Source organism: Ostrinia nubilalis, chromosome 8 (genome assembly GCF_963855985.1).
Source record: "Ostrinia nubilalis chromosome 8, ilOstNubi1.1, whole genome shotgun sequence".
Lineage (NCBI taxonomy): Eukaryota > Metazoa > Arthropoda > Insecta > Lepidoptera > Crambidae > Ostrinia > Ostrinia nubilalis.
The window spans coordinates 15215287-15237679 of NC_087095.1; the positions used below are offsets into that span (position 1 = coordinate 15215287).

General features: G+C 37.5%; 2 protein-coding genes across 2 annotated transcripts; both read left to right on the forward strand.

Annotated features, from left to right (window-relative positions):
- Window positions 1-875: 875 nt before the first annotated feature.
- LOC135074023 (membrane alanyl aminopeptidase-like) lies at window positions 876-8672 on the forward strand. Its single transcript, XM_063968327.1, has 16 exons — window positions 876-977; window positions 1338-1585; window positions 2460-2740; window positions 2913-3068; window positions 3165-3485; window positions 3690-3873; window positions 4004-4242; window positions 4524-4713; window positions 4850-5036; window positions 5213-5310; window positions 5430-5609; window positions 6046-6227; window positions 6461-6628; window positions 7123-7263; window positions 7662-7746; window positions 8416-8672. The coding sequence occupies exons 2-16, from the start codon at window positions 1340-1342 to the stop codon at window positions 8617-8619; spliced, it is 2862 nt and encodes a 953-aa protein (XP_063824397.1). The 5' UTR covers window positions 876-977; window positions 1338-1339; the 3' UTR covers window positions 8620-8672.
- Window positions 8673-10687: 2015 nt separating this feature from the next.
- On the forward strand, window positions 10688-22227 carry LOC135074022 (membrane alanyl aminopeptidase-like). Its single transcript, XM_063968326.1, has 16 exons — window positions 10688-10787; window positions 11922-12177; window positions 13211-13497; window positions 14147-14302; window positions 14703-15020; window positions 15311-15494; window positions 15699-15937; window positions 16138-16321; window positions 16576-16762; window positions 17020-17117; window positions 17661-17840; window positions 18225-18409; window positions 19400-19567; window positions 20633-20773; window positions 21168-21243; window positions 21700-22227. Exons 2-16 carry the CDS (start codon window positions 11926-11928, stop codon window positions 21904-21906), a joined length of 2862 nt encoding a protein of 953 aa, XP_063824396.1. The 5' UTR covers window positions 10688-10787; window positions 11922-11925; the 3' UTR covers window positions 21907-22227.
- Window positions 22228-22393: the final 166 nt, after the last annotated feature.

Consider the following 22393-nt stretch of genomic DNA (forward strand, 5'->3'; position numbering starts at 1 on the left):
TGACGTCATGGTTTAAAAATATTAAAGATACTTGAAAAAGATGACATTAATGGTCAAAAAGCAGTAAATTAAAAAAAAATAACGGTTAGTAAGTATCAATAACTCTACCGAGTGCCGGCTGTGCTAGATATTATGTTTATGAGCCTTATGATACTAAGCTAAGTCTTAATTTCGTTTAAATAGACTACTGAAGAAACCGTTAACTCCCCAATTCGGTAGGTAACGTGGATATGAATTTCTGCAATTAAGAAGTTACGTTTAACAAAGTCAAAAACAAAATGTTAATATCACAGCCCATAGAATTCAATTATGCACTAAACTTGATACCGAGTGAAGTTCTTGACTGTGAAGATTTGAGACTTTGAGTCCATGATGTAGGTCTCAAATGAACTTCCCGGGAGTTTTTCTTCTCAGTCGGTACACTCTTGTCAGAGTGGTCGTGGTCATCATTGTGAATCACGATTCAGAGTGATGTTCCTCGTAATTCCCGGGAGTACTTAAGGGGTTGGCATGCTTATCAGCTAACCAAACTTACTAAATATGAGTAGAGTTAAAATTAAGTAAAAATGTTCACACAAGGCTGCATGCACTCGGCATCTCATGCAGTCCTGTAGCTCCTATTTTTGTCTTCCACAAAAAAATATAAGTCTAATGTGTTGTTGGCCGTCATTGAGCTTAAAAAGCTTTTCAATTATCTCCCTAGTTAATGACGTTTATTCCTATAATCATCAATACACGTTTTCATGATTAAAATACTTTGAGTACAAACGTATTAAAATTGATATTGAAAATTCAAATGAGGTATTTTATTGAGATTAATCTTATCATTATCAGCAATAACATCAAATAATTTGATAACTTCGATAAAGAATATAGCTTCCAAAATCCCTCTAGATTACCGTTATGGATCATTAAGTTAGTCAGCGTTTACGCATTTTATCAGAGGCGGCACGAACCAAAGGACATTGGTTTATCAGGTTTGTTGTATTTATTATTATTTAAATTCGTGTCGAGAATTATATGAGAAGGAAAATAGTTGTTAGATTTTGACTGAAAAATACCGGAACTTTCAAGCGCATGCTATTTTCTTTTAAATGATTTCTAGCTCTTTTTGGTCTGGTGTTATTTCATTAATGCAATCTGTGTTATTTCATCAAAATCTGTTGATTTTATAGCGAAACATTAACAATAAACACGGAATCAAAAGTGAGAGACTTGATGCATTGAATTAATTTCCCATTAGCTGCTCATCCATTTTTGCAGTATTTAACATTGAATCAGGCTTTTAATAAACTTCATCCCAACTAAGTACTTATTTCATAAACATTTCTTTTCAGCCATGTACCTTTTTATTGGTCTGAGCATACTGCTTATTGCGGTGGGTGCTGCAGATCACCCTATTTCCTGGTACCGTGAGTTTGAGGAAGAATTGCGCCAAGATTCTTCAGCGAGAAACGATGAACAGATCTACAGGCTCCCTGGTGATGTTGTTCCGTTGGAATACGACATTTACATAGATATGTATTTCAATGAAAGAACTGATCGACCCTTTAGCTATGATGGGAGAGAGACCATCATCATTCAGGCAAGTAAAATGAGCATCTTTTATACTTGAGATTTTAACACTTTTCCCGACAGGGAACTGCTATAGCAGTCATAGCAATTAAACCTCTATTGTGTCTGGGTTACTGTCGCGGAAAGTGTTAAGTGAAGCTTATAGCTAGCATAGCTAAACCTTAGAATTTTTTTATAAAAAAAATTGCAATTCAAGAATATTAGATAGGATACATTAAAGGTTATTCAATATTTTACGAGTAATATAAAATTAGGCTGTTGTTTTATTGTTAAAATTACTGCAATTAAGATAACAAATTCAAAAAATATGTTTATCAACTATTTATCATTATTTCAACTTTAATATACCCATAATTTACGATACTTTTGATGTCCTCTGCTAAGTTCGTATTTTAAGTAAATAAACTTCAAACTTCAGGCCGTTACCAATTGGTCATTAATGATTTCTTTAGAAATCATTAGATAAGGCAGTGTCAGTAGTGGATGTCCTGTTGTTGAAATGATGATCATGATAATTGGTTATTTGGCCATCTTCTCCAATATAAAGTCCGTCCAATAATAATAGCAATTATGGCCAAATTTCTTCTCTCAACAGCATCAATTTCGGCCGTTTGGTGTAGTGGTTCGAAACGGACTACTATTCCGAATATAGCGGGTTCGATTCCCGCACAGTACAAACATTTGTGTGCTCAATGAACATATTTGTTTGTATTGGACTGGGTGTTTTCTATGTATATGTATGTATTTACAAAAAAAACGTATTTAAGTATGTTTATATCCGTTGTCTAGTATCTATAGTACAAGCTTTGCTTAGTTTGGGACTAGAAGCGCAGTGTAAAATGTCCACGGATATTTATTTTAATTTACATCTGCCTTATTCACAGGCTGTCACAGAAAATGTGACTCAAATAACGTTACACGCCAACGTGGACAGGATAAACGCCATCAGCGTCCTAACAGATGCTGGGATGCTGGTACCAGTTAACACACAGCAGCCATTCTTTACCGAGCCTCTGTACCATTTCCTCAAGATCAACCTTGCCCAGAATTTGGTGGTTGGTCAGAACTACACCTTGTTTATAGATTACACGAGTACAATGAATGAAGGACCCATGAAGAGAGGTATTTGGCGAGGGTCATACATTGATGCCAATAACCAGGAAAGGTTTGTATACTATACTGAGATAGTCACAAATAATATGGTTTTTAAATTCATTTTGTTTTAAATATCAAATCTTACATCTTATCTACAACTTGAACTAGATTATCTTCTTCATTATATCGAGTAAATTTTGATTAATTAGAGCCAAGGTAATAAACAATAATTGTTTTTTCAGGTTCTACGCCACCACACACTTCCAGCCCTATAATGCGAGGCAGGCGTTCCCGTGCTGGGATGAGCCCCTATATAAAGCGGTGTTCAAACTTCACCTTTCCAGACCTTCACATTTCACTAACAGTTACTCAAATACGGGTGTACGCCTTATTGAGAGGTTAGTTACTAGAAGATTTAATCTGGCCAGAAAAGTAAAAAAGTGCAAAATACTAACTATGAAGTCAATACTTTATGTAGTTTAATTATTTTGCAGTGACCTGAGAAACCGTATTCGGGAACACTTCTGGCCTACACCCAGAATGTCCTCCTACTTGCTAACCTTACTCGTCAGTGAGTCATTCCAAGTGATCGCTGAAGACAGAAGCTTTAGTCCTGCCATTAGGATCATCGGAAGATCCAACACTGTGGGTCTTGCTGACAGAGCGTTGGAATTCGCTGTGAAAATGACACAGCACTTTGACGAATTTCTTCAATATCCGTACGCGGAATTGGACCCGCATCTGAATAATGATCATATTTCGTCGCCGGACTGGGCGTCTGCTGGCACAGAAAACTGGGGTATGGTCAGTTATAGGTAAGTTGAAAATATCTTGGCTTCACATTGGCCATGTTAGCGTGATAGCGACGTTGATTGACCTCTCTACTTGGCGTAGTATAATAGAAATTAGCGGTCTTGGTAGAAAATTTATGCTATCGTGATAACTGACACTGCCCTGGAAAACTATTTTCACGCGTCCAATCAAGCCTGGGAATTTAATTAGGTTTTGGTAATTTTCAGGGAGCTGTACCTAATTCTAAACTCTAGTGAGACGATCATGTCTGTGGAGCACTACGCTTCCACTCTGGTCACCCATGAGCTGGCCCACAAATGGTTTGGAAACCTCATCACTTGTTACTGGTGGAGCAACACTTGGATCAATGAAGGTTTTGCCAGTTACTTTGGATACATTGCCACTAACCAGGTAAGTTAATGATCGCATATATTCCTATTTGTCTGTTGTAATTTAAATATCTTCTGCATTGTTAAAATACATAGAACTATAAATAACATAATTGTAATATTTACAAAAAAAAAAAAAATCTTCATTCCAGATTTTCCCTGAATACGAGCTCCACGAGCACTTCAACTCTCGCTATCTCCAAGCGACGCTCTCCTTCGACTCTGGCACTGGCACCGTACCCATGAACCATGACGTCAACACTCCCGCGCAGGTCACCGGCCACTTCGGAACCATCAGCTACAACAAAGCTGCGTCATTCTTGAGGATGACTGTTAATATGATCACGCAGGACACTTTCAGGAAGGCCTGCCAGTACTTCTTAAGGGAAAAGTAAGTTTCTAGCCTTTGCAAATTGAACAGCTTTACCAACTGATATTCTTTTTTGATCAAATAGAAATGTTCGCTTTCTTTTTTTGTTGATGTTCCTCCTCAGTTGCCAGGCAGCAGTAGGTCATTTAAGCAGACATTTCTAACCATTGATTTTCATCAAGAAAACAGGGTTTGCCAAACAGGAACTGTTCTTAAAACAACAATAATTGTTAACATCATATTAATATGGACTCCATCTAGAACATTTTGTAAGTACTTTCTAGCACTTAATTCTATTTCAGTTCTTACGAGCCAACCGACCAATACGACTTGTTTAGCGCGTTTGATCGGGCAGTGACTGAAGATGGTACCCTGAACGAGTACTTGCATTTCAACTTTACCCATTACTACGACGTTTGGGTAAATCAACCTGGTTACCCAATTTTGATGGTCGAGATCAACCATTCAACAGGAGATATGCAACTCAGTCAAGTAAGCATATTGAAACGAAACTTTTGTACTTTCTCTGACTCAGACCAAAAAATAATCTCGAATCTTTATTGCGTGATTGTTGTATCTGAAATATTTACAAGAATTCTACCATAAGTAAGTAATCTAAAATTTTTAGGAAAGGTTCTTCCTAAGTGCCTCAGCAACACCTACGGGTCAGATCTATCCCATACCTATCACTTACTCTACAAAATCAAGCCGTGACTTCGAAAACCTGAAACCAGTTTACACGATGACGTCAGATAAAGCTGTCCGTACAAAGGCAGTTGGCGAAGAGTGGGTCATTTTCAATCATCAGCAACATGGTAGGTAGAAATTTGAATTATTTATGTCGTTGAATGCCGTAAGGGTAACTGGTGAGCCCTGAACTGGTGATTCATTATGATTATTTTCTCAGGGTTAAAAACTTATAGGTGTTAATGCAACATAGGCCATTATTTTCAAATGAATATCTAAGATGACTTCTAAAACATTTTTTTAGGTATTTACAGAGTAAACTACGATGATAAAACGTGGGATTTGATTGGAGACGCTTTAGTCAATGAACCAGGAAACATACACCACTTAAACAGAGCACAAGTGAGTATTCATTTAAGAAAGTTTTTAGTCAATTAATTATTATAGAAATTGGACAAAGACTATTTTGAAAATTTCAAATGTTCCTGGTCGAAATATTTCAATTATACTGTTTCTTTCAGGTCGTCGATGATGTATTTGCTTTAATGAGGTCAGGGAGACTGACATACGCTAAAGGGTTCCATATCCTGAAGTTCCTGTACAAAGAAACCAACTACCACGTATGGAACCCAGCCATCAGCGGGCTCTCCTGGTTGCGAAACAGGTTGAGGTTTTTGCCCGAACAATTGGCAGAGTTTGATGTAAGTGCCCATTAATTAAATAATTTTCACGTCGTGGAGCCAGTTTTTTCAGTCTTGTTGGTTATTTTTCTTTGCTGTCAGATAGCAATTTCGTTTTGGGTCTAATAACTGATTAACTTTCCCCCGGGACAAACTTGACCTTCACTGGTTGGGTTTTTATTGGCAGTCAAGCTGAAGATCCTGGCTACACAGTAGTTGCAGCGGCGCGGTGGGAAGGAGAGGTGGGAATGGTCCCGTTTGTCAGATAGCATCGTCCATACCTACTGGGCGACTTGGGATGAGTCATGATAGATAATATTAAGCTTTTATGTTCTTTCAGTTACAGAGCGTGGTCTAAAACGCAGACAGATATTGATATCGAATAGCTCCTGAAAACCATAATTAGATACATAGTTCATCCATCACATGAGTTAAAAATGATACTTTACTTTAACAGTCCATCATCCTCGGCTACATGGATCACGTGATATCGGAGCTTGGATTCGAGCCAGCTGAGAACGAAACTCCAACTGTGAGTCTGACTCGCCAGGAGATCCTTCAGTTGGCTTGCAACATCGGCCACCAGAAGTGTGTGGAGGATTCGCAGGAAAAGTTCAACGCTATGAAAGATGAAGTTTGGTAAATGGATTCCTATTGCTTTATTGAGATCTTAAGATTTAAGATATGAGGGATCGTAGCTCACGTCCAAATCACTGAACGATAAAATCTAGTACAATACACGTGGGCAAAGCCGCCGGCAAAAGCCAGAAAGTTACTGTATTTTAAAATTTGACGCGTCAGAACTCCATTATACATACTTAACTTAATGTGAGCGCAGAAAAGTCCATTAATTCAATTTTACTTCTCACCAGGATTGACCCGCGTATCCGCCGTCACGTCTACATGACGGGAGTCCGGGAAGGTGGTCGCGAGGAGTTCGAGTTTGTTCTCCGCAGACACCAGCAGTCCAACTATGCTAATGACCAGCTCGAGATGTTGAGAGCTCTTGCAGCTACTAGAGACCCACAGCTGTTGACTGAGTAAGTGATAAGCGATTTTCTTCCATTATCACTCAGTAAAACTTCACTGCTATTAATGTCTTTACGAGTTACGAAAACTCATGATTATAGAATCATGAGTTTTCGTAAGCTTCACTGGTGAGGCGCTACTTTTTCTGGTTTCTGGAAAAAAGAGGCAGTTAAAAGAGAGTAAGTCCCATAAGTACAAGACCAATCATCTTCCTGGCGATAATAACTAGAACGTAGATTGTAGATTAGAGAAGAGTACAGCTAATGCTTCCACACCAATCATCTTACTGCTGCATTAAGCAGAGCTTATTTTTCACAATAGTAATTTGTGACCGAAATGTTGTGTTTGTTTGCTTGTTATTCACCTCCTCTTTCTTTAAATCCCATTTTATATGCCTTGAAAACCGTTAGTTGTTAGGTAGGTACCTCAATATTTGCGAAGACACTGGAGGTCTGAAACAAATTAATAATGGATAATCTTAAACAAAATGTATTCTTATCCACAGATACTTAGAACTGACATTGACTTCAACAGTGAGGTCTCACGACAAACTGAACTCGTTCAACTTTGCTCTGACTGGGAACCCGGATAATGTCTACACCGTGCTTGAATTCGTGAAGAACAATATTAATGCTATAAGAGTCGCGTAAGTGAAATATAACAAGCACATCATTGTTGTTATTCCATTTCATACTATGGAACTTGGAGTCCAAAATATATCCTTTTAAATACTGTACTCTTAACTTGTGTAAAATGTCAAATCAGCGGTAATGAATAATATCAGAAATAAGAAATCGTAAGACTACTGACTAAATTGCACTTTTTATTATCCTGATTATAATGGTTTTACATGTTGGGGAATTACATTTATCGTTAACAACATTGTAAAAATTATTCATAATAACGATGAACAAGAACTTTTGCTAAATAGCACCTATAAACCTAGTTATTATTATTTTTTTCAGAGATGAATTATTTTCTTTGTGAGGACTTTAATTTATGTAGTACCTATTTTCAACTCGAATTATGTTCTTTTTATTTCAGTTACATTGAAGATGCCCCGCCCACACCTGTTAATTCAGCATTGAATAACATTGCTGCGTATCTGGACGAGCCTGGACTAGTGGATGTGAGTTGTCTTTGAATCTGTAAATAAGTTAGTAAATCTGATTATGTTCTGATTTCCCGAAGATTTGCTCTCATAAGAGGGCATATAACTAGAGAAGAAATAAAGACCCTCTCTGTTAATTCGCAGCTTATGAATCAGGACACTTTTCATGTTGAATGTAAAAAAAAAAAATCTTTTTCTGTACCCTTTGGCCGGCAATACACGGACCGCTTGAAGCAGTCAGGGTCGACAGCTTCAAGCTGCGACTGCACAGTGAACTGCAGAGTTCTATGGACGCACATACACGAACCGCTCGAGCAGTTGCAATTGATTCGGGCGGTCGAAAGCACGGTGAATTTTCATCGTGCGGTCAAGCAGTCGCCAGCCATGTACACTGACTGCTCGAGCTGTCGACAGCTCTCGCGCAGTTACCTTCGCCCACTTTCTTCATTCCACGGCGCGCGCGCTTGTGATTTGTTGAGCAGTTAATACCAACTGCTCGAGCAGTTATCACTGGCAGCTTCAAGCTGTTGACTCTTGACTACAAGAGTGGTCGGTGTATGTTGATCACTGACTAACTGCTCGAGCTGTCCGTGTCTGGCGGGCCTTTGTTTCCACGTTTGTCAATGTCACGGCGATAAGCATACCCATTGCACGGAACTGATTACCAACATAAAATTTTATTTGCAGTACGAAGAATGGCTTCGCACCACTCAAGTCGGCACCATGCAGTATTCCGGTGCTCTCTCCTCCATCCAATCAGCTCGAGCGAACAATGAATGGGGTGCCAACAACGCTGATATGATCCTGTCAGCTATGAGAGATGGTTCTGCAACGGTTGTAGTGTCGACAGCATTGCTGCTAGCCACTGCAGTTTTAGTTAGACTTGTATGATTGTGAATAGGAATAAGTGATATTTTTGTAATAAATGCTTTTTTGATAAAAAATTGTGTGCTTTCATAATTATATAAGGGGATAAGATATTATACTAATTTTAGATGCATGTGTTGTGATAATTTTAATGTTATTTACAAAAGTAGTTTATATCTGTTGTCTAGTACACATAGTACAAGCTTTGCTTAGTTTGGGATTAGAGGCGCAGTGTAAAATATCGAAGGATTAGGATATTTAATTTACTCGGATAATCTGAGGCCCCTTACCCACGGCGACTTTTTGTAGCGATTCTGTCGCGCGTTTGCATCGATACAGTCATGCTACTGTAGCGCGTTAGTAGTACGTTGGCATTGCTTCTGTAGTGCGTTGCAAATGCGTTTAATGCGCGTTAGTAGCGATGCTGCATGACAGCATCACTACAAAAAGTCGCCGTGGGCGATGGTCCTGATGATGACTGTACATATCCCGGTGGATGTAAGTTTAATTATTTATATTTCCTTTACTAAATCAGTACTTTCCAGAATTCTATCTTGAAGAGTAAATCCATATCTCTGGGTTCGACCCCTATGGCGATAAAGATTGAGTCATTTTGATATACATTTTAACGGAAAGTGGCAAGGTTCTTCAGCATTTTTATGTTGTCTTTTAGTTTTTTTCTTACCATACTTTGACCATCATTGGTTGGGTCGTCCTTGGAGCTTATCTTGGCCAAACTGGATTTACAGCGATGGGAACGAGAGGTGGGAATAGTCCTGTTTATCTTCCCGGCCTCAGTTGGGGGCCTATGTTCAGCAGTGGACGTCCTGTGGCTAAAAAGATGATGATGATGAAGTTTTCTTCTACCTTATTTTACTTCACAAACAATAATGATGTAAGTAGATGCTCTCTAGTTCCTAATTACCGTGGGAGCGATGTCACGTGTCCCAATGATTATCGTGAAAATAACAAAAAGTGTGTCATAAATGGGTTATCATATTTATATATATTAGGCTGTAACACCCGTAGACATTCAAATCAATTAATAAATACCTCTATTATTTAATTTTTTTGCTGAAAAAAGTTTGAAGATCATAACAATATTAATTTAAAACTCCACTTTTCACAAATAATGTTTGACATAGTTACAATATCTAACTTAAAATATTCACATTTAGAGTGATAGATACAATTTCTTGAGAGATACAAGTAGTTGACTAAAATAAATAAATAATAAATAAATTTTATTTATACATTTTACACTGCGCCGCTAGCCCCAAACTATGGACAAAAAATGGACGTAGATTTAATTAATATCGTGGTAGATCTATAAAAATATAATAATACTGAAATGGATTGTCGTTTTAAACACCCTGTGTGCCGATGTAATGAAGTGACCAATAATATTATGACTAAGTTTGATTGATAAAACTGATAAAAAATAAATTACCCAAACTAAACATGCGTCACTACTTAATTAGACAATTCCTCTCTAATACATATAGATAAAAAACCCAAGAGCGATAATAAGTACTAAGTAAATAAGTAAATTTTATTTACTTTACTTTAGGTATGGGAAATACACCAGTAGTCCAGTCCAGACTCTTTCGACTTGAAAATTATGGATTTGATTCCGAGGCCGCGAGGTGGGAATTCGGGAATTCATTTTTAGTTTAGTATCCTAGTTTATTTATGGATATTTCAGCTCGAACTGACTGACACAAAAAAGTAATACGAATTTGTGTCTCAGAGAGCACGTTCAATTGTTCTGAATAAGTTATGTCAGACCCCTATGGTTACATTTGAATCACAAAGTTACCTTTCATGATGTTGAACGAAAGCTTATACTTTTGTATATCGCAATTATAATATTAAACATAGCAATTAATTACCTCTATTTGGGATTAATGAATTAATCCTTATCATTAAGTAATCCTATTTCCCAATCTGTTTTTCAAAATGTCACAATTCGACGGAATTTTCTTTTCGAAATTATCTGCATATTTTTATCACATATCAGCTTCTTATCGACACAATACCTTATCAGAATTATCGTAGGTATATCATATGTCTTATCACGAATATAATCCATTTAACAGCTACAATAATTATAAGTAAAATATCCGTGAAACGACGAATATAATTTTATGATATCGGATTTTGGAGCCATTTTACATGTAATCGAAGGACGGGTAAGTGTTACACTTCTAAGTTTTTATTCCAATTACTTATGATGCTGATTTAATTGATAAGGTGCTAATGATATAAATTCATTCTTAATCGTGTTCAAGATAAGTTCTAAATCATCCACAACGAAGAAACTCTTTGGCTGCATCTTTTCTGATGGAAATTGATGATCATGATTTAAATGTGTTGATCCTATGTGAAAAGTGAAGATTTTATACACCGCAAAGTTTGCTAGATTTTCTTGTCTTGTAGATTGTAACAACTGAGATCATACTTAGGTAACTTACCGTGCTATACCCTGTAGTACCTACTTTGATTTCGAAACTAAAAACCACGCGATATTAAAAGATAAATAATTACGAAAACTTCGAACAACACGTGTATGTTTATTAATACTCTATTAATTAATGTTTACATAGTAATTTATACGTTAATTCGCATAACGTTATGATTTCCATAATGTCAAAAGAATTTACAAGGATTTGTTGTGAACACAAAAGCTTTAATGATAAGAATAGAAACCAAATTATGCATTATTGTGTTCATATCAATGCATATCGCAAAATTTATTCCAAAGATTTTCCATTGATAGAGATATTTAAAACTTATTGATTCTCATGCAACTGGGTAAATAATAAGAGTATAAAAGAAAGAAATATACACCTAATAAAAGCTTGTTCGTAAATATAGTGTTAGAGGAATGTTGTAGAAAATGTGTGTTTTATTGAATTTGGGGTAAATTATTGCACTGTCATAAGTCAATCATTGCGTCATCAAAGGAGCCATGTAAGATGCATGATAAGGTAAAAATCGATCAGCCCAAATTTCACAAAATGCTATGACGTATGTATCTATCTCAAGGTTGATTGGTAGATAATGTCATAACTATTTTAAGTCCATTAATTTCTTTGTTAGTACAATAAAGTTTAAAAAGCCACCTTAAATTTTAATAATCTTTTAAACCACGCTACGGATTTGAATGCAGTTTTCACTAATTAAGTGAGAGTGATTCAAGAGGAAGATTTTTAGCGAAGCCGGGGCGGGTTGCTAGAGTATGACAATTCTCACAATGTTACAAAACTTAATTACATAAATAAATATTTAGAAACATTACCTTATCATTAACTTCATTGTTCCAGTACCATGTCCTTCTTGACAAAGCTGGTCTTAGTACCGGCGCTCCTCGCCCTCGTCAGCGCGGAGTTCCCATTCGAGCTGGAGGTAGACCTTGACTTCGACCCTGCCGTGGCCAGGAATGATGATCCGGCTTCCTACCGTCTCCCAGAAGACCTGGACCCCATCCACTGCAACATCGAAGTGACTCCGTACTTCGAAACGGCACCAGAAGGCAAAGAGCCGTTCACGTTCGATGGCGAAACTACACTTTACATTAGAGTAAGTAAATATTTTTGTATAATGTGGATATAGCCGAAAGCTTCAATTAAGCTTAATGTATAGTTTTTTAACAAAAAAATAAAATAAAAAAAAACACGTAATTTAAATACCGGGGATTTAGCAACAAATAAGGTGGATACCCTAGCTAGCGACTCTACTTGATATGACAACTAAGTTAATAAATTAATAACCGGTACAAGTGACTTCTGATTAAAATTACAAAGATACATAGTTTGTCAGATAAAGTCTTGCAAATACCATTTTTGGTGTCCCAAACAGAAAATATGGACATGAAGTAAGGACTTTTTGTCACTGAAATCGTTGCTTGGCTTTCAACATTTGAATCGTTCGTTCGTTCGTTTCAGCCGAAAGACGTCCACTGCTGGACAAAATCCCCCAAGGATTTCCACAAAGACCGGTCCTGCGCCGCTCGCATCTAGGCATCTCCCGCGACCTTCACCAGATTGTCGGTCCACCTAGTGGGAGGCCTGCCCACGCTACGTCTTCCGGCTCGCATTTGAATGTTATGCGATATTAACTCAGCGTATAAGCTATATTTTATTTCCATTTTCAACCGACTTCAAAAAAGGAGGAGGTTCTCAATTCGACCCGTATGTCTTTTTTTTTTTTTTTTTTCTATGTTTGTTACGCGATAACTCCGCCAATTATGAACCGATTTGAACAAATCTTTTTTCGGCGTATAGGTAATACCTCAAGGGTGGTCCCATTTAAATTTAATAATAGAAAAAACAACCCCCAAGGGTGGAAAATTGGGGATGAACTTTTTTATACGCAATATCTCCGCCGATTATAAATCAATTTGAACGATTATTTTTTTGTTGAATAGGTATTATCAAAAGGGTGGTTTCATGCGAATTTGAAGAAAATATTTCACCCCTAAGGGTGGAAAATTGGGGATGAACTTTTTTATACGCAATATTTTTAATTTTTAGTTTTTTTTGTGTTCACGCATTTGAAGTCGGTTTTATTTTTTTAAAAAGGTAATCGATATTAACTTTAATGTAATTTCCAGGTTTTATCAGAAGGATTAACTGCTATGATATTACAAGACAACGTGAAAGACATTGTCAACGTAACCCTCGTCACGGAAAATTTCGATATTGTACCTTTAAATGACTCCACTCCGTTCGACCGTATCCGTCAGTACTTCTTCTTAAGAATCAACTTGGCAGATGGCGTGACCTTGGTCAATGGCCAAGTTTATTTGTTAAATATACACTATATTGGAAACATAAACGAGACGCCTCTTACAAGAGGAATGTTCAGGGGAAACTACAAAGACAGTAGTGGAAAGGTTCAGTAAGTATTAACTAAATTTAAATTACTTAAAAATCCTTTAAATATTAAAGCCATCAGAAATATCTGGTAATGTAATAAAGCAGGTTAGCGTACCATTGTTGACATTCCACCAGCTCGCACTAAGGGCCGAGTTCACCAACTGTCATTTAACCAATGTTTGAGTAATCGGCCGATTAATTTTTAAACGTCGTCGGTCGGTTACACAGCCGGTTAAGTATTCACTGTTCACCACGAATATTCTAACTGTGGTTAGTAAATCGGGGAATCACCATTCATTCTGGAGTGAATGAATGAATGCTATAAGGGTACTCAATAGCGAAGTCGCGTCGTTATATTAAATCAACACGAGTTTTGGTGACATTTATATTAAGTAGCATAATATACAACGCATTCAACTTGAGAAGTTCGAGAACGCATTGGGATCAATAAGCTAGCCTGTAGTGTTCTATTTGCGTTTCGATAATAATTAATGCTGGATTATGCTGGATTATGCTGGATTATGCTGCCCTGCCTGCTGCTGTAGGTACTATGGTGTTCATATAATTTTCAAGGCGAGAGTAAATGGCACTTACAGGGCAGACACCATCCTTTACTGCATCTCACTTAATATCATATATCATGCATAAAAATATCTGGTTTATGTTTTCAGCTGGTATGCAGGAACACATCTTCAGCCGACCCATGGAAGACAACTCTTCCCAAGTTTCGATGAGCCAGGCTTCAAGTCTACATACAACATTATAGTTAACAGACCAGCTAATTTCACACAAACTTATTCCAACATGGACATAGCGGATACTATTCCGTAAGTGGCCGTACTAAAATAAATTTTAAAACATTTAAAATACCTACCGTAAGCGAATATTGCGATTATCTTTGTTAATTCGCCTATTTTTTACGCTTTTACCACAATTGAACTAATTTTGGAATTGAGAAAGCTCACGTATAGACACTTTTTTCGTAATGGGTAAAATTGTTTATAACAGTTTGCAAAACCTCATAAGTAAAAGATTAAACATAATTAATAGCCATGATTTTCATAAAACGCAACACATTGAACACATGCGATTTAATGAAATTTCTGTAAATGATAGATAGACCAAAACTCACGGAGGAGAAGTCTCTGTTAATCTTTTGACAGTTGTTTTTTTTTTTAATATTTTTATTATTTTTATCTTTTAATATTTTTCTTTCTTTCTTTATAGCATGGGAGATCTCGTCAAAGAAGTCTTCTACACAACTCCTAGAATGTCCGCTTACCTGATCTCGATCCTGGTCAGCGAAGACTTCACAGTCATCGCTGAGAACAACGACGCTGATAGACCTTACCGCATCATTGCTAGACCCAATGCTCCTAATCAAGGAGAATACGCTTTGAAAGTAGGCCCTCCACTAACCAAATGGTTTGAAGACTACTTTAGTATTCCCTATTATACCATGGGCCCAGGTATGAAGAATGATCAGATAGCTTCACCTGATTGGGCTTCAGGAGCTACTGAGAATTGGGGCTTAGTTTCTTACAGGTAATAAAAAAGTTTAGAATTTATTCGCACTTTTGAAAACTAATGGCTAACTAACATTAACTCATCATTGTATGATTCTTGTAATCCAATATTTGATTGTCAAGTGATGTGTTAAGATGTTCATATTGTACTTCGTCGATCTTCAGATGTTTCTCTTTTTTTATATCCGTTGTCTAGTACCCATAGTACAAGCTTTGCTTAGTTTGGGACTAGAAGCGCAGTGTAAAATGTCTAAGGATATTTATTTGTATTTTGTATTTGTATTTTCATGTGTTTTTTGTTTTATTTAGGGAGCTTCGTTTACTCTATGAAGAGGGAGAGACCAACGCTTTGGACAAAATGAACATCGGCACTATAACAGCCCACGAACTGGCACACAAGTGGTTTGGCAACCTCATCACTGCGAGATGGTGGGACAACGTATGGATCAACGAGGGTTTCGCCAGCTACTTCGAATATTTCGGAATGCATGGAGTAAGATTGTATAATAAGAATCTATAATTTTTTGAAGATAAGCCCATTAACGCAAGATCACTTTAAGCCATGAAGTTAAATTCTACCCACCCGGTTTCTGAATCAATAGGTTTTAAAGTTGATTGCGGTATTTGATTAAGGATTCTATTTGATTGTGTGGTCCCTTGCCTTATATCCTTTATAATACCCTTTTTTTTTGTACAGGTTTACCCAGAGCTGGAGCTTGAGTCGCAATTCAACATCATGTACGTGCAAAGCGCTCTGTCCGCTGATTCGTCCGCCGCCACTAGGGCTCTTCGACATACAGTCAACAGCCCTACCGAGGTCACGGGACACTTCTCCGGCATCAGTTACTCTAAAGGCGCTACCCTACTTCTCATGCTGAAGCACTTCCTTTCTGAAGATACATTCAAGAAGGCCTTGAACCGCTTCTTGGTTGACAGGTTAGAAGTTTGTTACTATCCGTCTCGAATCTTAGTTTAATTCTGAAACTGAGTAAATTTTTAGATCTGAGGTAAGTTTCTGCTACTGCTCGCGATATTACTAAGAAAAAAGAAGCTTTGACAAAAAAGGGTCGCTATAAGACATACTTAAGTTTGAGATAAACTATATTCATTAAACGCTCTGTCTCGTAAAATTAAAGGTCCTACGAGCACGCTTTCCCTGAAGACCTCTACGTAGCATTCAAAAACGCCACCACCGAAGATGGAACTCAGCTGTACAGTGCTGACATCGAAGAATTCCTAAAATACTGGGTCGACGAGCCGGGGTACCCTGTGCTAGATGTCACTGTCAACACGGATACTGGGCTGGTTCAACTTTCTCAGGTAATTTACATTAGGACATAACTGCTCGCATGAGGTCAGGTGGTACCTGTGACTACCGTGCAATGGTGGCTGATAATACAAACAAACTTTGACTGGAGTTATGAAGCTAGCGGGGGCGTGTGGAACATTGCATCGGGCCGCGGCAAGCTCTACAATTTTTGATGCGAAACTGCTGAGTGTTAATAACGGAAATCAAGTTATAAACCCTATTCAGCAAAAAATATAGTCTGAATAATTTTTATCATAATTTACAGGAGCGTTTCTTCATCAGTGCAACGGCCACTCAAACACAGCAAGTGTGGCCACTACCTCTGACGTACACAACTGGGAAGAACCCCGATTGGAATGCATTGACACCTACCACAGTCATGTTGGGAAAATCTGACGAGATCCAAATTGACGCTGGAGACGCGTGGGTTATTTTCAATGTACAGCAAAAAGGTAACGGTCAATAATTTTATTGTGCCCTAACAAGTTGTCAGTTTGGCTTGCTGATAAACTCCTCGAAAACAAATTTGCTGTCCTTGCTTTTGGCCTTAGTTAAACGCGTATCAATATCAATCAAAGGACATGCTATAGGTGCCTCCCTTATCTATTCTCCATTCTAAATAACACTTTGATCCTGATGATTATCAAATTGAAAATTTTATCAAAATAATTACATACTAAATATTTTTATATTACTTTTGTGTTTTCAGGCATGTACAGGGTAAACTATGACGAAAATAACTGGAAACGGATAGCTAATGCCCTCAAAGCAGATATCAACAACATTCACTTCTTGAACAGAGCACAGGTTAGTTGTTATAGGTATTTATTTTTGCATAGAACGTAACCTCTTCCAAACCCATCAAGCCTGTAGATTCTGTGTCTGTAGGCCAAATGCTTTATAATTTGCCTGTGGTAAAGATGTTTGCAATGGAGACTAAATAAACTGATGATGCTGATAAAATGAAGATTGAGGGGGTATTTTCAATCTGCATGTCTTTTTATACCTACCTACTACTGAGTAGGTATTGTTTAAAGTATAATAATAAATCATCATCATCAATTCAGCCACAGGACATGCACTGCCTCCATAGGCCTATGATTTCCATTTTGACCCGTTGTGTAGGTAGCGGCCTGCATCCAGCGCATTCCAACTATATTATGGTATAATTTTGGGGGTATCTCAGTCATAGGACGTCCACTGCTGAACATAGGCCTCCCCCAATGCTTTCCATGCTTCCCGGTTGGTAGCGGCCTGCGTCCAGTTGGTAGTGGAAGTTCTATGGCTGAGATGATGATGATGATGATTGGGGGTATAATATTTTATATGCTTCTATTTCTAAAATTTCAGATAGTCGACGATGTGTTTGCTTTGATGCGCTCCCAGCGCATGACTTTCGAGCAAGGCTTCGAAGTGCTCGATTTCCTGAGGGACGACACGAGCTACTACTCCTGGTATCCAGCCACTTCCGGCTTGAACTGGATCCGAAACAGATTTTTGCACCTGCCGAGTGTTTTGGCTGAGTATGATGTAAGTTTGCTAAAGCTGCTGTTGCGCTTGCACACTCACTGCTGCCGCCCGTCGCACAGTCGCGACAGCAATATAATTACGCGCGAGCGATAAGGATAGGTAGCTTGGGGTCATTGGACGAAATTCTACGTGCTCGGCGACCGGACTATAGTGCCAAATCTCTCGTGAGTTGATAAATAATGTACCTAATGTTACCTAGCAATGATAAATTGTGTATAATTTGTACACCCCTTTTTAGCCGAAATTGTATTTAAGATCAATATTCAATTTAGGAGCTTTATCTTGAGATCCGTGGAAAACGGTATTCATAACCAGCAGTACCTTCTTTACTTATGTATTTTAACAAACATAATATTATATTTACCTCAAAGTATTTATTTTCAGGCAGTTCTCTTCGAGTTCTTACAAGCTGTGATCGAGGACTTAGGGTACGATGTGATAGAGGACGAGCCTCTCACCAGGACCCTGAATAGACTATTCGTTCTGTCTTTCGCTTGCAACATCGGCCACTCCGGCTGTGTACAAGATGCTCTTCAGAAGTTCACCGCTTTAAGGACTTCGCAGACTCCGTGAGTATACTGAGGGCCTAGTGTGAGTTTTTATCAAACGCGCTCACTAGTGAGTGCGTCAAAAAATGACATTAAATGTATGACAGATTGTACAGCGCCCCTAGCGGAAAACGTTCAAAAACTAAAATTTTCATAGATTTTTTTAATGTAAACTCACACTCAGCCCACTGTTTTCATATATGAAATCCTATAATTCTTCCTCAAAAAGATCTGTTAGACATACTATCGTGTGAACAAATTCTGTAAATCGCGTGAAGGATAGGAAGTAAAAACACTGAGTTTAAGCTAGCTTACAACTTTCTTATACTCTCATTAGTTGGATGTGAGTGAGGAGGCCATGTTTAATATAGAAAAGTGTGCCAAACTTCCGATGTCAGGATACAAGTAAATCATAATCTAATTTTGATAAAATAAGCCAATTTGCTTGACGTAGCGTGTTCACTAGACGTATCGCCGACGATAACCAACAAAGAGCAATCGGTGTAATGGCTTTATATCAAGCTAAAGGAAATTAAACGGTTTCTATCTCTCTAAAGATACACATTCATGTGTAATTGAACAATACATACAGTGATCTTGAATGAAACAATGAAAATGATATCAGGGTTGTAATAGTTGCGGGTTCGAATCCCAACGGAGGCAAATCTGTAATTTAAGTAGATATAGTGACTCTATGTGCCTAATTGTTTGTATTATTAAATTAATATGTTAAAGTAACAGCTTAGGTTGAAAGAGAAAAATAGATTAAATCTTCGTCTTTAAACTGAATCATAACCAAAAGTTAATTTGCGGGTTCTTATGTTTACTTTTAGACTGGCCTGTTGGCAACCGTACCATGACTTTTATAGCATTAGTATCTACGGAAAAATATATACCAACTTTATAATACAAACTTTATCACTTTTATAGTATTAGTAGCAAAGGAAAAAGCTTCTTTATTCTCTCTCTCTCTCTCTCTCATTTACTCATCAACCATTATATTTTCTCCAGAGTAAACCCTAACCTGCGCCGTCACGTGTTCTGCGTTGGTCTGCGCGAAGGCACCTACGATGACTGGAACTGGCTGTACAACAGGCGATTGGATTCCAACAACCAGGGTGATGAGGTGGCTATGCTCCGAGCACTGGGCTGCAGCTCCGACGAGCAAGCTGTTAAAGAGTGAGTTCCATTTTTTTTATAACCATCAGCCAGTCAACGGCGTACATTATATGTAATAGTCATTTCATCCATAAGACGTCCACTGCTGAACATAGGCCTCCCTCCATAAAGAGAGTAGCGGAGTGCATCTAGTGCCTTCCTTTATGAAGCCGTCGGTTCACCTTGTAGGTGGACGTCCTACGTTGCGCTTTTCCACTCCAGAACCTTGCTGCCCCATCAGCCGTCAATCGTACATGATCCACAATGAAAAATGTAACTTTCTTATGAGATTAATGCCCGTTTTCACCATCAATCCCTAATTTTTAAGTGACCCCTATAGTAATAAATAACATGAATTTTGTTTTCAAAGGGGTTACTTAAAAAATACCGTTTGATGGTGAAAACGGGCATAAGAGTTTTAAAGATAGATGGTATCTGAGGGTGGCAGTGCCGATTACCAATTTTTATAATACTTAGTTGTAGCACGTGACTTGGCTGAAACAATTTACGCTATGACTGTTCTTGCATATGCCATTGCAAAATGAAATTGAATACTAATAACCTTTAAGCAACATATTAAGTCGATAGTATAATCTTTATTTAAATCGATTGGGCTTAAAATACGATAAGTTACCTATTGAAATGATTACAAAGTGATCTTGAGAATGAATGATGAGTTCAATAAGCTTACGTAAGTGCTTCTTCAAATAAACATTATTATCAGTATTAAATTGCAATTAATCTTGCAAAATATCTTTAATACTATTGAATGAATGCGTTATAAAATTGTCTTTGTATCCACCTTAATTCTATAGTCTAGCAAATTATAGGAAGGGTAGGACTTTGAGGCATAAAGTGAAAAAATTGGCAATAGCTATTACTTTTCTAGAGGTAGATGATCAACTAAGATTTTACCAGCGATTTTACAAAGTTACAAACTTATATTTATACAAGTAGTCTAGGCAATGAAATTAAAGAAATAGTAAACTTTCACTGACATAATTATTTGAAATGTATTTGTTAACTTGACAAAGTAAATTATGCCATTGTACAAAACATCTAAAAGCTGTGATTTTTTTTCCATAGATATTTGGAGATGATATTGAGTGATGACGTCAAAGCGCAAGACACAGTGAACGCATTCACCTTCCTCTACATGGGTGACAAGGGCAACGCAAAGATAGCTCTGCAGTTCCTGAAGGAAAGAACAGAGGAAATCAGAAAAGCGTAAGTATACGAGTGATCACAAACTTTGAACTCTCTTTCGTTCGTTCGTTTGTTTCAGCCAAAAATAATGTTCATGTTGGATAAAGGCTTCCAGAAGGATTTCTACAATGACCAGCTCGCATCCAGGTGTTTCTAGCAACCGAAACCAAAACCTTAAAATTCTCCTATTTTTGTCTGATTAATTTTGTGGGGAATCATGACAGGTTGACTTTCCTCTGAGACAAAATTGCTCTCTTAAGCTCGCAGTTAGATGTTAATTGACTACACAGGTAAATAACTCCTGTGTAATAATGGTAATTTTGTATTATGTAAAATTAGACATTTTCGAGACATTATTTTGTACGTGTTATACGACAAGGTAACTAGGTAATTAATGAAGATACCTTTGTTCCAGTGTCGTTTTACCAGCATGGTTTCAAAACGTGCTGAGCGGCATTGCTGGTTATTTGGATGAAGAAGGATTAGAAGACGTAAGTAATATATTAAAAAATACAGATTGTTCACATTTCTTATACAATAATTAGCTAATCATCATCATCATCAGCAGGCCTTTACAATCTACTGCTGGACTATGAGCCTCCACTATAGTGGAGGGTTTTGCCATAATCCCCACGCTTGGCAGGCGGGTTGGAGATCGCAGTTTAAAAGATTGATGTTTGTCAGAGAGCGCTGCTGCCCGTTCTCTGTTTGATGTGTAGTCCCTAAGTCGCCTTTTACGACACCTGTGGGAAGAGTAGGGGTTGGTGACAAATGTATTCTACTCTGCAGTCACCACACGGCTTATTAGCTAATGCTGATAATGATCATTAGTACAAATCTGGAGTTATGATTTCCCCGAGGAGCTTCTTATTTTATCCAGCCACTGCCAGCTATTTTATTCCTGAAATCATAATGATATTGATGATAATGATGACTGACTTTCACAGATGGAGCAATGGCTGAACAGCAACCAGGAGTCGGTTCCGGAGTTCAATGTGGGTCTGTCTGCCATCGCCTCTGCCAGATCCAGCATGAAGTGGGGTGATGATAACGCGGACGCTGTTCTAAAAGCCATGGGCCGTGGTTCCGGTCACGTCATCGTACCAACTCTCAGTTTACTCTTTACGACTTTGATAGCATTGATGCTGAGATAGATACAAAGATTATAAAATGTATTCTGATTTTATGTCTGATTTTCTATTCGAGTCATTTGACTTCTTCTAGGTACCTACTATTGTTGTTGATCAATATGGTCTACTTTTTATTTGTGCAATGGTTTTAGATTAAAATCAGAGCTACATTTAAATATAAGTTCCTTGAATGGGTATTCTTTGTGCTTCCAAATGCTTTAATGACTGTACATAATGATTTTTATATTACTTATTATAAAACACAATGAAGAAGCAATAGTCGTAACGATGTGCCTTATTTATATTTAAATTAAGAATAAATAAAGTTTTTTTACAAAACAATAATGTTTTTATTTTTTGCCTCATAGCAACATACGAGTAGCTCCATTAAGTAGTAATGTAACATAAAAATATTACACAGAAGGTACAGTACATACACCAAACACCAAAGCAAAGTTAGAGCAAAGACCATTGAGATATTCTAATATTATTTAAAAAAAAACTAAAACTT